The sequence below is a fragment of the Camelus ferus genome, chromosome 35, assembly GCF_009834535.1.
Source record: "Camelus ferus isolate YT-003-E chromosome 35, BCGSAC_Cfer_1.0, whole genome shotgun sequence".
Taxonomy (NCBI): domain Eukaryota; kingdom Metazoa; phylum Chordata; class Mammalia; order Artiodactyla; family Camelidae; genus Camelus; species Camelus ferus.
The window spans coordinates 15,399,737-15,415,123 of record NC_045730.1 but is presented as its reverse complement, the minus strand read 5'-3'; the positions used below and the strand labels follow the sequence as shown (position 1 = coordinate 15,415,123).

The window sequence follows — 15,387 nt, the reverse complement described above, 5'->3', positions numbered from 1 at the left end:
TGCAGGGAAATGCTCCAGTGAGGAAGAAGTATTCAGAGAGGAGAACCAGACATCTGTGTAAACTTCCCTATGATTTCTTGCCAGAGCCTGGACTGGGCACATGTGAGGTAAGATTTCAAAAGTCATGCCGGAGAGTAGCTCCTACTAGGCTGGACGCAGAAACAAGATACTGGAGGCCAGAGCAATGACGGCAGATTTGGGAGTCCTCTCCTAGTCAGAATGGGGTACCTCATTAAGACCTCAGGCATCCAGCTGAGATACCAGAAAGGCTATACCTTTCTGAGCGAAGACCATGATCAGGAGCAGGCCTTTTCTAGAGCTTCTCTAACAAAGTAGAAGTCTAAGTCTTGACAAGACCTGCAAGAGTGACCGAACTTAGAGGCTGAGACCTACCAAGTTAGAAGGGCTTAGGAGAAACACCTATACGTCTTCACAAATATACCTTAACAAGTAAAAAATACAAACCTACAGTAGTGCAAAGTAGTACAAAGCCATTACTGAATGGCCAGTAAGCTTCAGAGGGAGCTAAGAAAATCCAGAGTCTCTACAGCGTATCATTCACCATATTTAGTGTAAAACTCAAAAATTGCTATCTGTACAAGTAAATGGAGAAATATGGATCATAGCCAAGGAAAAAAAATGTGGTCAGTAGTGAAGAAAAATGTGACCATAGTCAGGGAAATACTAATCTTGGGACTTCAAGATGACCCAAATGTTGGATTAGCAGACAAAGACTTTGAAGCAACTATGAGAAATATATTCAAAGACTTAAAGAAAGATATAGTCTCGATGAGTAAATAAGTAGGGAATCTTAGCAACAAAAGTGAAACTCTTAAAGAGAACTACATGGAGATTCTGTAGCTTAAAAGTATACTGAGATTAAAAACATATCACGGGTAGGCCTAATAGAAAACTGGAAGCAGAAGGAAAAAGGCGAGTAAACGTGAAGACGTACTGATAGAAATTATTTAATCTGAAGAGCAAAGAGAAAAAAAATCTGCAGAAAAATGAATGGAGTCTCAAAAACCCTAAAAAAACAGAAATAGCAAATAGTCTAGCACACATGTAATTAAAGACCCAGAAAGAGAAGAGAACGAGAATAAGAGAGAAAGCAAAAAGGAAAGAAAGAAAGAAAGGGACACTAGAATTTTCCCAACTTTTATGAAAAACATTAAATTTGCTACAAGGAGTTAAGTCAATTGTAAGATACCGAAAAGGAAAAAAGAAAACTGTCCTCATTCACAGACATGATCATCTATGTAAAATAACTAAGAAATATGCTAAAAAGTTCCTAAAACTAATAACTGAGTTTAACAAGGTTATAGGATGCAAGACAATTATACAAAAATCAATTTAATTTACAAAAATTATTCAAACTGGAAAATAAAATTTTAAGTACCATTTACAACAGCATAAAAACATGAAACACTTGATAATAAATTTAATGGAAATAAACAAAAACTCTATAGAAAACTTTAAAATATTATTGAAAGAAATTTCCTAATATTTGAATAAAATAGAGAAGTAAAATATGTTAATGGATTGGAAGGTTCAACTTAAGATGCACTTTGTCCCCAAATTCATCTATAAATTCAATATAATCTTTATCAAATTCCCAATAAGTTTGTATTTTTGTTTGTTCTTTGTTTTGTCTTGCTTTTTAGTAAAAATTGGAAAGGTGATTCTAAAATGTCTATGGAAGTGTAAAAAGTCTAGGATAGCCAAAATAATTTTGCAAAATCTGGATGATTTACACTTCCTGATTTTAAGATACTCCATAAAATTACATAATATTAAGTAGTGGATTCTACTGTCATAGGGGTAGAGATACAGATCAAAGGAATAGAACAGCCATTCCAGAAGCAGGTACATGGGCAAATGATTTTCAACAACTATGCAAAGGTAATTCAGTGCAAAAAGGTGATTCTTTTCAACAAGTAGTGCTTGAGCAATTAAATACCATTTGCTAAACAAACAATGTTGGATGCATAATTCATATTATATGAAAAATTAACTCAAAATGGATGATAAACAGATGTAAAATCTCACACTATAAAACTTGTAGAAGAATGCACAGAAAATCCTCACAACTTCAGTAAGCACAGATTTCTCAGACAAAATCCAAAAAAGAAACACACTAACTGTAGAAGGAAACTAGGACACACCAGGCTTCTGCTCCTCAAATGATACCACTGAGAAAAATGAAAAGCCAGCTGCACACAATGAGAGAAAATACTTGCAATACATTTATCTGACAAAGGACATACATATACCCAGAACACATAATATGTGACAATAATAAGACAAATAGCACACAAAAATGAGCAAAATCATTTCACTGGACACTTCCCAAAAGAAGATATATGAATTGTTAATAAGTATGCGAAAAAGTACTCAGCACTATTAGTCACGAGAGTCTTGCAAATTAAAACAATGATGAGGCACAACTATGGAACTACTGGAGACTAAAATGAAAAGACTGACAAAACCAAGAGTTGGTGAAAAAAAATAGTGGAGGAAGTAGAATTCTCATTCATTGCAGGTGGGAATGTAAAATGGTGTAACCACTTTGGGACAACGAAAGCTGGCAGTTTCTCATAATATTAAACACAGCATTACTAGAAACTCAGAAATTCTACTTTTACGTATTTACCCAAGAGAACTAATACCGTAAGTCCACAAAAAACTTACACATCAATGTTCGTAGCAGCAAATTTTCCAATAATAGTTAAAAACTGGAAACAAACCAACTATCCAAATACAGGTGAATGGATAATCAAATTAAGATATATCCACAGACAGGAAGGCTATTTAGTAATGAAAAGAAAAGAACCATTTATAAATAGAATGACATGAACAAATTTCAGAAGCATCATGTTAAATAAAAAAAAGTCAGACATAAAAGGATGCATCTTGTGTGTTCCCACTCCTATCTGCCTTCTGAACAAGCAAAACTAACTTACAGTGATAAGGACAAGGTCTGTAGTTAGTTGGTGGGGCGGAGGATGTGGACGGGTCCATCAAAGGGTCTCTAGGATACTTCCTGAGATGACAAAAGTGTTCTGGGTCTTGAACAGAGTGGTGTTTACACATTTATACACATTTGTTAAAATTACAAATGAATTTCACTTTATGAAATTACAAAATGGAAGTCTGTGTTATATTAAAAGAAGTGAAAGTTCTGTGCAAAAGACAGGTTGAATTTTCCAAAAGAAATCCAATAAATAATTCAGAGATTAAAATCAGAATAAATAAAATTATTTATTTTTTATTATAGAGAAATAAAAAATATTTTTGAAGCTGTACCTGCTATAAATATTAAATGATAGAATATTTACTATTAAGATTTGATTGTAGCTTTATGAGATTCACGTATCTAATTTTATAGAGAGACAAAGGATTGTTCTCTGAATTTAACGTGTCTATTTCTTGAAAGGCTAGTAACTCCTCTAAACTAACACTGAAATCTGTACAGTGTTCACATGTTCGTCCCCTGACAGTGTAAACTGCTCTTTGTAGAATAATATTGCTGTTGAGAAATAGCAGGCTTACACTCACAGGCAGGATACTAAGAATATGCTAGACTTTGGCTTCCTCTTATGCTTTGCAAAAAACCACAAATAATTAAAATTGAATATATTCCCATCAAAGGATATTCATGTGTTGCCATGATGCTTTTTACCTCAACACAAAATGCAAACATAAAAAATGTCTTTTGTCTATATCTTATGTCGCCAAAGGGAAACTCATATCCAATGGCAGTTTGTCTTTGATTATGGTCTAACAACATTTACAAAGAGATGAAGAATAAAAGTAGGTTTCTCCCATCCATTATGTTCAACTGAACTAGCAGTGGAAAAGCTCATCTCTAAGGATCAAAGACAGCTATTAGAAGGCCTCTCATAACTTTCTTTCTGAGCAAAGTCAAAAAAAAAGGAAGAAAAGAGAAAAATACACAAATGTCTTCTGTGGACCACTACAAAATCACAAAATTATATTCTTCTAAAACTCACAATGTGTATCTGCTTCTAATAAGCACTTTTAAATAAGGTTTAGTAATGTAGCATTCAGTTCGTTATCAAAGGGAAAATGCAAAACACGGATAATCCTCCAACTCAAAAGGCAATGATGATATCAGTCCCATACGATTTGGGTGCCAGGAACGGGAAACACTCATGCTGTGGAGAGAAGAATGAATCTCCCCGGGAGACCCTAGATTACGGGTAACTGCCCCACCACCTCCCTGCTTTGCCTTGTGCGGTAACTTATGTGAGTATCCAGTTACATTAGTGATCAACCTATAGGCGGAGCTTCCTGAAGTCACTGATGAAGACATCTTGTGTCTGCATAAATCCCTGTGGCCTCAGATTTCCTAGACATGTGCTAAATAAATAATCAGCCCACGAACCAGCATCAGCCTCTACTGGCATATTTGGTTTAACATTCTTCAAAGTCAAGACTTGAGAGAAGATAAAATTACAGGTTCAGTGTCTCCACAAGGAAAGAAGCCTCCCTAACCAAAATCTAATGTTTCCCTGAAATTTTCTGCTCGGCGGTCACAGTCATGGCTTTTTTTTTCCCCCATGCAGATATCAATTCTAACGAATATGATGTAAGCGAAATCAGTAAAGCAGCTACTGTAAACCTGTATTTGGGTATCAGTAATTCTATCTTAAATCTGGCACATTCGTAGTGCTTTACAGCTGTTTTGTCAATTTTCACAGGAAATGTCTACGCTTTTTTTCCCCCAACCGTGTGAAACAGTCAGGCATTATAATCTCCACTTTTTAGAGAAGAACACAGGAAGGATCTGAGTCTCCTGGAGATTAAGTTCTGAAAAATCACTTAGTTCAGACCTGGCAAAGGTGAGATTCACACCCAAACCCTCCCTTTCCAAATCTTGTGCTAATAACCCCGGTTTCTCTCAGTATGAAATGTCAATTTAGAAAAGAAGGTGAGTGGAAAACTAAGATGATCACAATTAAATGTTCTGCTTAGCAGTTTCATTCTAAGGACTAAGAAATATGAGAAATTAAATTGGAAATCTCCTGAGCTGGGAAGTGCTGAGGTATCCATATATACAAAGATATGAGAAAATACTGACTAATGAGAATGTAAATCTTTAAAAGATCAATAGACTTACTAAAAATTCTTCCAGAGGGAAAATATCTGAATATTTCAGAGTAGGAAATACAGAATTCAAGCTGGATGGAAAGAATCAGAGAGGCTTGTGACTTGACCAAAGCACTTCAAGTTAGCAGCAAGGCCGGGACTAGAACCGTGGCTTCTGACTTCGTCTTCAGTTTTTCCTTCACCGTATCATAGAAAGTACTTTTCACCATGAGCAGTTACAGTGCAACCCACCATTATACCCCAGTTATAATTCTATAGCAATGCATGGGGCTAAGTAAGGCTTAACTTTCAGAGTCTCTGATAAATGGCAAACTTCCATTAGAACCACTGGAACTGCTTGGTGAAAACCTACCCTAGACTTATTTGAATCAGAATTTCTGGGTGGGGTCCTGATACCTGAATTTGTGATGAGAAAACCCCACTCAAGTTCCCAACGAACACTAGAGTTTGGGAACACTGCTCCACAGGTTTAAAGTTTTCCAATAAGGATACCCCTCTCCATTCATTTCCTCTTAAGAAATACTCATTTGCCCTTCTAGTAATCATTTCGTGACTTCTCGCTCCTAGATGCCTCTTGTGGACTCATTCCAGGATGACTGATGGAAAACAGTACTAAACACTCACTGTTGGGTAGGTAGGAGCTCTGACCTGGGAATGAGGAGGTTGGGAGAGCCCACTTTTTAATCTAATATAGATGTGGTTCTGATGCCCCCTAACCGCTTCCCCAAACATCTGTAAAGCTCTTTTCTTAGCAAAACATATATACAGTCCACCATGGTTCTAGCATAGCTCCAAATGGAATGTTACGAGCCACACCATGTGCAGTTCATCTGGGGCATTTCTGAGAGCTAGTCCAGAAATGGTAAAACAAATGGACTCGATGTTTGGACTGGATTGTTTGGATTTGGCTTCTAAACCAACTGGCTGTGTATTCTTGGGAGGATAAATTCAATCCTGGACTTCAACTTCCCTCATTTGAAAAATAAGGTAATTGGGCTAGATTCGTGTTCTGAACTTTCTGACACACCATAAAAATACGCTTACATCAATCAGGCACACGCACAGAAAATTCAAACAGGTTTCATGAAGTGATGCCAAACTTTGCATGGTAAGTTCTGATATTTTCCAGTCTATTCTTTTTTGTTCTATTCCCTACTTTTAAAAAATGTACGTAGCAATCTAATAAGATAATTTCATGACCCACTAAGGAGTCATGACTGTTTCATGGACTTGGTGTTACATGAGTTTTCATCTAATATTAAAGTAGAAAAATGTGTAAAGTACATTTCTCTATTTTTTCTTATCCCTTTAAAGTCCCCTCTTGGTAGGATTATATTCATGTAGATGCAGCAGATGTTAACAGAAAATGAAACTGCAGTTTAAATTACTAAAGCTAACTAATCAATTATATTCTCTCAGAATTCAAATATTTTGTACTCTAAATTAGCAAACACTTCAAACCTAGTTTCATAAGTTACTAAGAAATTCTGAAGAGTTTCTACCCAGGAACATTTTCTTGTTAGTTCTTTGTTTCCACTTCCCCAGGCACATCTGGATGAAGTCAGAAACAGAGATGAGGGAGGGAGTCAAAGTAATGACCAGGAGCCGATCTGTTTCCTCCCAAACACATATTTAGGGGCTGACATCATATCCCCACAGTATGAACTACAGATGGAAAAGTAACTGGATGCAAGTCAGAAAACCTAACCTTTATCAGATGAAGACGGGAAAGACTTCAGCAGAGAAACTCACACCTGTTGTGCCGAGGGACTAAAAATCAACAACCAAGTACTGTCATGATTGCTCTAAAAATAACTTTTGCTAGAGCAATCCAATAGGGTGAGGGCCAGTAATTGAGCTTCCCTTGACCCTCTTCCATGATATGTTTTGTTCTGCAGAAAATATCAAAAATAAGATGACAACTGGAAAAGAAGCACCCAACACCTCCCTATTTCTGGGTGGGCAGCTCACTCAGACTGCAGGGCTAGCCCACTGCCTGGCTGTCACTTGCCCAAGCCCTGCATCAGTCTCCTGAGTCCAGTCCCTCCCTGAGCAGTCCTGCAGGGGCGCCCTCAACAATTCATGAGAGCCAATCACCCACGTCCTCATCTATGGGAAACCGAGACAGGCTCCAAAATGCTAAGTTGAGGGTGCCATAAGGCTTCCTGGGTCCAGCTGTCCGATTGCTATTTAGAATATTTGACAGCAGAGGTCAGACTGATGACATCATCCAGCAAAAGGGAGGCACACGGCGACCAGCCAGGCTCAGCCCTGGGACGGAAAGCAAACACTCCCTGGTCTGTGATTTCAGCCCCTGTCTGGACCAAACAGAGCCACAGTAGTGATTACCTCCCAGGGAGGCAGACTGGAGCATCTTTAGCATTTGCCACCTCAGAATCCTCTTCTCTTCTATCTCCTGTCTTGTCCTGTGTTCTCTTTGGTGGTCAGTTTCCGTCCAGCTTGATTTTTTCCTTTTTTCACAACCTACTTTTATTTTCCCTGTATCTTTTCTTTCTGAATTAAAATTTAACACACCCCCACCAGGGCACTCCTATTGCACTCGGGTCTTTCAGCACTAGATATATTGCCTGACAAGCTAGCGTGCTATCAGCAGAGCTGTATTAGTCATTGCAGAGATATTATTGCATTTGTTACAAAGATTTCCACAATATTTTTGGAGGCCCCACCCACATCATATGTTATCTAAGTTACAGCTAGTTTATTCATGCAGCAAATTAAACTGGTATTCATAGTTGATTAGAGCCAAAAGACATCTCAAAGATCATCAAATCCAATCCTTTAACTTTACAGATGAAGAAACTATGGCCCAGAGAGTTCAAGTGACGTGCTCCAAATCCTACTCTAATATTCAGTTGTGGCTTGGGCCAAATATACGAGGCAGATGAAACCACAGGAGTATGAAAAAATGTGCGCATACTGTAATTTCTTGAGAAGCCAGTTCTGGTTACTGGATGTTAAAAATCTGAACAAAGTCCAGTGACTATGTCAATCGCGTAATGTAAGTTATTGTATTTTCTGGAGATTTAATTTCCCAGGTGCTGGAGCTGAATAATGGACTGTCTCTGAGAGTGGGGCCCACCAGAGAGAAAGATGTATGCTTTTTTTTCACACTCAGGGTCTGGAGAAACCCAAAGGCATGTTTCCAAAACACAGAACTCAAGCTATCACAGAGAACAGCCTGAAATGAAGAACAGAGGCCAGCCACTCTGAGGAGAAATAAACAGGAAATTGGTAGGGACTCCAAGTGGAAGATTAATTTACCTTTTTCTTTTTTTTTTTTTTTTTTAATGGAGTGGGGGCCTTAAAAAATGAGTACCTGGGGATTTCTGGATGCAAGACTGTGTCAGAGGGCACACCTCTGGCACAGGGGAAGGCTCTCAGGTCAGTCTGAAGGGAGCGTCTGAGAATTGCATGCTTCTGGAACAATCCAAAGGTGTGAAACGCTTGAGAAGCCCGATCATCCCCATATGCTTACAATGGGTAGTATTTTGGTTCATGAAATATTTTCCTAAATAGTAATGCTAAAGGAAAACCCAGACTCTTTAAAAAGGTATACATCCCAGGGAGGAACATGAGTCTAAGCAAACATGACACTCTCGTAAACCCCACAGGCTTTGGGGCTAGGGGTCATCTCTGGTTAAAGTCTGACCTTCAAGATCCTGCTGCCAAAGGGTGTCTGTTTCCCACACTGCATTTGCAAAGAGCAAAGTAATGATGAGAATTAAGCAATGGGAAAAATACAATAAAAGGAATACATGCTGAAAAGGATCGGTTTCATTAGGTCAAATTTAGAAATGTATATTTTGATAAGAAAGCTTTCATTTTCTGCCGTAGAATTGCACGTAGTAGTTTCTTATTCTCATCTGTTGTTGTCTTTCTTCCAATTTCATAAAATAAGTGTTCAGTCTCTTCAGTAACTTTTAATTTGGATAGAATTTGAATCTCACAGAAAAGTTGCAAGAAAAAGCTCCCCAGTTCCTTTTACCCAGATTTACTACATGTTTACGTTTGGCTCCCATTGCCTTATTGCTCCTAAGAGCATAGTCTCTTACAAAACCACAGTGCAATTACCAAGATTGGAAAATTTGCCATTGATAAAATACTCTTACCTAGGCATTACTCTATATTTGATATGCAGGCACTGAAGTCACTGCATTTCATTCTAAATGCATTGTGTCCATTACATTCATTACGTTCCCACAGACTTCGCCATGAAGTGTTCTCATAGCTTATTTTGTAATGGAGCAAATGAAACCAAGCATATAATGCTGTTCTGTTACCTGACGATGTATCAATTGCTTCATAGTCTATTAAAAAACCTTCATAAGCAAGGTCAGAGTCAGCCACAAATAGAAGCCTCAATGAGTTGGTACCACTGGTAAGAGAGGGTGGGATGGATTTTCCACAATACCTATTTGAAACAAAGAAAGAACACAGGTTGAAAACTTTTAGCACACTGAAATGATGGACCAAAAATTAGGATATGTAAAAACAATAATAATAATATCCCCTATTAACCTTAAAAATCAAATATATTTCAAGCACAAAACATTTACAAAGTTGCTAAAGATCAGCCAACCTCCTTTAAATACTTTTGTGGGTGTGTGCCTAACTATGTGATTTATCCTATATAAGAAGCTTAATGAAATTAGAAATGACAAGCTATAGCAGGTGACGATATAGCATATTAATGAACATATTAACAGAAATGTAATGAACACACTTACACAACAAAGGGAAACCATGTATTATAAACTCATAAAGTCAGCTCTCTCCCTTAGAGGTTTTGTGACTTTGAGTGGATCACTCAACCTCTATGCCTCAGTTTTCCCATCTGTAAAATGGGGATGATGACAGTACCTACTTCATAGAGTTGCTTTGAGAATTTTATGAGTTAATACACTGTATATACACTAGAACAGTGCCTGGAATATTAAGCCTTGTATAGGTGGAATCTATCCCCTTTAAATCACGGCCCTATGCAGAGGTTGAGTCTGATTATTAAACCATGCCAAGGTTTTGCTGAAGAAAGCAATTTTACTCAGAATAACTATTCTAGTTAGGCTAAAAGTTTAACTGTAATAGAAGACATTATGTCATGAGAGTTCATCTAGAGACACATTTGTAAGAATGACTAAGAAATAGAAATCTCAATTCAAAGGGCATGTGATAAAAGCAACCTAGTGGAATGATAGGCAAAAAAAAAAAAAAAAAAGAAAAGAAAAGAAAGAAACCAAAATAAGAGGAAGAATTAAATATGGGAAATGGATGTTAATTTCTGAGGAAGAAAAAAATTTGGTGTATAATATCATTTAAGTCTTTAAAATAATTTAATATTTTGATTAAAACAAAGGGAGATGAATTAATATTTTAAATGTCTCTCTACATGCCCAGGTCTGCCAAATTTGGACAAGATCATTGTAGTTTACGTCACTCAGCAAAGATTATATATTTTCAGTGATTATGAGTCAAGTATGATAAAAAAAAGAAAAAGAAATCTGAAAACTGAAAGATTAGGACAAGAAAGCAAAAAGTAAAGAAGAAGAAAAAACTAGGAGAAAAAATAAGTTTACGGAAACAATGGGTAAAGTAAAAATTCTTTAAAAAATGGATGAGGGAAAAGAAATTGAAACACAAAAAGAAGAAATAAAAAAAGAAATCAGGAGATTTCTATTTCCAGCAAAGAGGTAATAACAGGGACTGGACTTACATAATCTTGTATAAGAAACAGCTGAAAATCTGGACAGAATATATAAAACAATGGCTCTCAAGACATTGGATATGAAGCAGTGAAGGACAATGACTCTTCAGAGACAGCAGACAAGAGAGTTTCAAAGCAAAACTGTAAATGATCAAACTGATTCCAAGTAACTTAACTGCATTCCAAAACAAAGCTTAAGAATACTTATAGCAATGCAATCCAGTGCACAAGCCCAAAATTGAAAATGTCTGGCATCCTACTAAGCATGAAAAGAAGGACAAAGTATAACCTATAATGAGAAGAAACATTAATCATTCAAAGCATAGCAAGAAATGACACAAAGACTGAATTAGCAGACAAAGACATCAAAATAGTTTTAACTGTATCTCACCGATTTAAGAAGCTAGAAGAAAAAAAAAATAAGGTGTAAAGACATGGAAGATATAAAACATCACCCAAACTGAATTTCTAGAAATGAAAACTACAATGTCTAAGATAAAAAATGCGTTTGGTAGGATTAACGGCAGAATGCACACTGTAAAAGAAAAGATGATTGCACTTGAATACAAAGTAATAGAAACTTTCCAAAATGAAATGCACAGAAAACAAGGACTCAAAAATCAAATGAACAAAGTATTGATGAGTTGTGGGACAACAGCCAATGGCCTAAGATACATGTAATCTGAGTCCCAAGTGGAGGGGAAACAGAAAAAGCATTTCAAGAACTGACAGCCAAAACTGTTTCAAATTTCTTAAAACTATAAACCCTCAGATCCAAGGGGCTCAATGAAATATTATGCTGAGAAAAGACAGATGAAAAATGAGTACATACAGAATGATTCCACTTTTATGCAACTTCAGAATATGTGAACTAATTTACAGTGACAGAAAGCAGCTGAGTGGCTTCCCAGAAAAGGATAAGGGTAGAAGTGAGGAATTGTAACAGGCAGGAAGAAGGCTTGGGGGTAATGCACATGTGCATTAGCTTGATTTTGGTGACGCCTTCATGGGTATATTCATATATCAAACTTAATTACTATTGGCAAAGGCTACAGAGTAGTGAGTCATGATGTAGAAATGGTCATTGAGAAGTGTGTTGACCTCATCTGGTTTTTATAACACAACATGGTGGATTTTAACATCCTTCACTGAAGCAGGCATGCAAGAAAGCAAGTTTTTATGTTAAAAAGACAAAAACGAAATAGTATCACCTCCCAAGAGATGTGTCAGACTCAGCATCATAGATTTCTAGATAATCCTTGGTGCAATTGTAATGAAACTCCAGATGAAATTCCCTGAATAGGAGGTGAATCAAGTGACCAGGTTGGACTAGTATGTGCCAGGTACAGTTGACACCATGCGGGTAGATATTTGGATGGCCAGGACTTTGAATGCTTCCTGTTGACTCTGTAAGAACTTGTCCACATGCTGTTAAAATAAAAATAATGATTATTAGAACAAGGAACTAAAATGCTACCTGGAATGCCAACTAAAATAATCTGATCATAACCTCTTAATAGATCAAAAAGAAAAATGTTCCTTCTATGCCATTTAAGGTAACCTAGTTTTCCCCTTACTAATACATCAATTAATATGAGCTGATTAGGAGATATATATTTTCTTTACCTTTGAGTCTGCTTTAAAAGTTTTACAGTGTAGATGACCAAACATCTACAATGTCAATTCATTTTCTATAATAATTTATTTCTATTGTTCACTTCTCTGATACAAGCCCAAAAGGCAAAGTTGAGGAGTCAGTCTCTTACCCAAAGCTTCAGTACTAAATCTGGCCATGAAACCATGATTTTCAGCAGAAGAGCTTTTCACAAATATGACATGAAGAAAATTGTACACAGATGTTACAAGGGACGGTACGTCTGTGCCACAATACTTCTTATTTTCAGAAGAACCCAAAATGGAACTGCTACCAATCTAAGCAAAACAAAACAAAACAAAACAAACAAACCAAAAAAACCACAATTTTTTAAATGTATTTTGAGAGATATTTATTTTGGAAAACTGCATCAAAAAAATTTTTTTTCTAAAATGTTTTATTAGTATGGTAAAAATCCATTTTAGAATATTTTAAGCACCCCAAAAGAAACTCCATGCTCACTGGCAGTTATCCCCCATTCACCTCAAACCCTGGTTCCAGGAAGCCACTAATCCATTTTCTGTTTCTACAGATTGCCTCTTCTAGACATTTCAAATAAATAGAATCATACAATATGCGTTCTTTGTGCCTAGCTTCTTTCACTTAGCATAACATCTTCGAAGTTCATCCATGTTGTAGCGTGTGTCACTACTTCATCTCTTTTTAACGCCATATAGCATTCTGTTGCAGGGATACATCACATTTCATTAATCCATTTATCAGTTGATGGGCATTTAGGTAGTTTCCACTGTTTGGCTACTATGAGTAACAAGCGTAGTCATTCATGTACAAATGTTTGTGTAGATATATACTTTTTTCATTTCCCTTGGGTACACATTTAGAAGTGGAATTGATGGAGCAAATGATAACTCTATGTTTAACTATTTGAGGAACTGCCAATTGTTTTCCAAAGCAGCTATACCTTTTAAATGCTAACCAGCAGGCTTTAAGTGTAAAAGGGTTCCAATTTCAACTCTTGTTATTATCTGACTTCTTGATTATCGTCATTCTAGTGGGTATGAAATAACATCTCATTGTGGTTTGATTTGTATTTTCCTGATGATTAGTGATGTTAAGCCTATTTTTCATGTGCTTATTAACTAGTTGTACATCTTCTTTAAGGAAATATATATTCATATTCTTCACCCACTTAAAAAAATTAGATTAGTTGGGTTAATTTTGGGGAAGTCCAATTTTTCCAATTTTTCTTTTGTTGTTTGTGATTTTTGTGTCATAACTAAGAAGGCTTTGCCTAACCCAAGGTCAAAAAACTTTGTTTTCTTTAAGAGTTTCATCATGTTAGCTCCTACATTTAGGTCTATGATCCATTTTGAGTTAATTTTTGTATATGGTGCAAGGAAGGGTTCCAGTTGCATAATTTTGTATGTGCATATTCAGCAGTATTTGTTGAAAAAAATATTTTTCTTATTGAAATGTCCTGGCACCCTTTTCAAAAATCAATTGTTCATAAAGGTATGAATTTATTTCTGAACTTTCAATTCTGTTCCATTGCTCTATATTTTTATCTTTACTAGAATAACATACTGTTTTGATTATTATAGTTTTGTTCTGAGTTTTAAAATCATAATTGTGAATCCTCCAATGGTGTTCTTTTTAAAGAATGCTTTCAGTTACCCCAGTTCCCTTGCATTTCCACTAGAATTTTACAATCAGCTTGTGAATTTCTACAGAAGTGCCAGCTGGGATTTTCATAGGGACTGAATTGGATCTTTAGATAAATTTGAGAAATATTGCCATATTAACAACATCGTCTTCTAATCCATTCACATGAGCCATCTTTCCACTTATTTAGGTCTAATTTTCTTCACTGATGTTTTGGAGTTTTTGAGTACAAGTTTTACACGTCTTTTTTAAAGATATATTCCTTAATGTTTATTCTTTTTTATGCTATTGGAAATGGAATTCTTTCTTTGATTTCATTTTCAAATTATTCATTGCTATGAAAAAGAAATGACTTTCATATTCTGATCTTAGATTCTGCAACATGCTGAATTTATTAGTTCTAATAGTTGTGTGTGTTTGTGTACAGATTCTTTGTAATTGTCAACATACAAGATCATGTTTTCTGTGAATAGAGCTAGTACGCCTTTGTTTTCATTTCATTTTACTTCCGTTCTTTGTTTAACTGTTTTATCAAGAATTTCCAGTACAATGTTGAATATAAGTGGTGAGAACAGGCATCTTTGTCTTTTTGCTGGCCATAGGAGCAAAGCATCAGTGTTTCATCACTAAGGTTGATGTTAGCTGTGGGGTTTTGATAGATGTCCTTTATCAGATTAAGGAAGCTCCCTTCTATTCTTGGTTTGTAGAGTGTTTCCATCATGAAAAGGTACTGGACTTTGTCAAATACTTTTCTTACATCTGTCGAGGTTATGATGTGGTTTTTTTCCCCTATATTTTATTTCACACTAACTGATTTTTGGACCTATACCTACCTTGCATTCTTGGGATAAATCCCATTTGGTCATGGTATATACTCCTTTTTGCATGCTGCTGGATTCAGTTAGCTAGTATTTTCTTGAGGATTTTAGCATCTGTATTCCTAAGAGATACTGGTCTGTACAAACCAGTTTTGTTTCGTGCAACTGATTTGAGGATAACATGACATAATATTTTTAATAATATCCAATCAAATGCAAATGTTCTTACCTCAATATAGTCTGTATCACAGTGGACAGAACTTCCCACTTCAAAGGCAGTGAAGTTGAGGAGGATGACTTGGCTTTGGGGTTGGTGGATGACCCACCTACAGATCTTTTCTCCTGGATACACATTAGGATAAAAGGGAGAGCGAATGACCCCTTCTCCAGTTAATTCTCCTCCACAAGCTATAAGGATGAAAATGACAGTAGCGTTT

The 15,387-nt window shown here is 36.2% G+C and overlaps 1 protein-coding gene across 1 annotated transcript in view; it reads right to left on the bottom strand.

The window, feature by feature from the left end:
* The window catches only part of CUBN (cubilin), a 273,653-nt gene that overhangs the window by 206,815 nt on the left and 51,451 nt on the right, over window positions 1–15,387 (bottom strand). The window contains exons 19-22 of the mRNA XM_032474139.1: window positions 15,180–15,358; window positions 12,622–12,787; window positions 12,067–12,283; window positions 9,435–9,565 (exon numbers count right to left, since the gene is read on the bottom strand). Coding sequence (XP_032330030.1) covers window positions 9,435–9,565; window positions 12,067–12,283; window positions 12,622–12,787; window positions 15,180–15,358 — 693 coding nt within the window. The remainder of the gene's footprint in view (window positions 1–9,434; window positions 9,566–12,066; window positions 12,284–12,621; window positions 12,788–15,179; window positions 15,359–15,387) is intronic.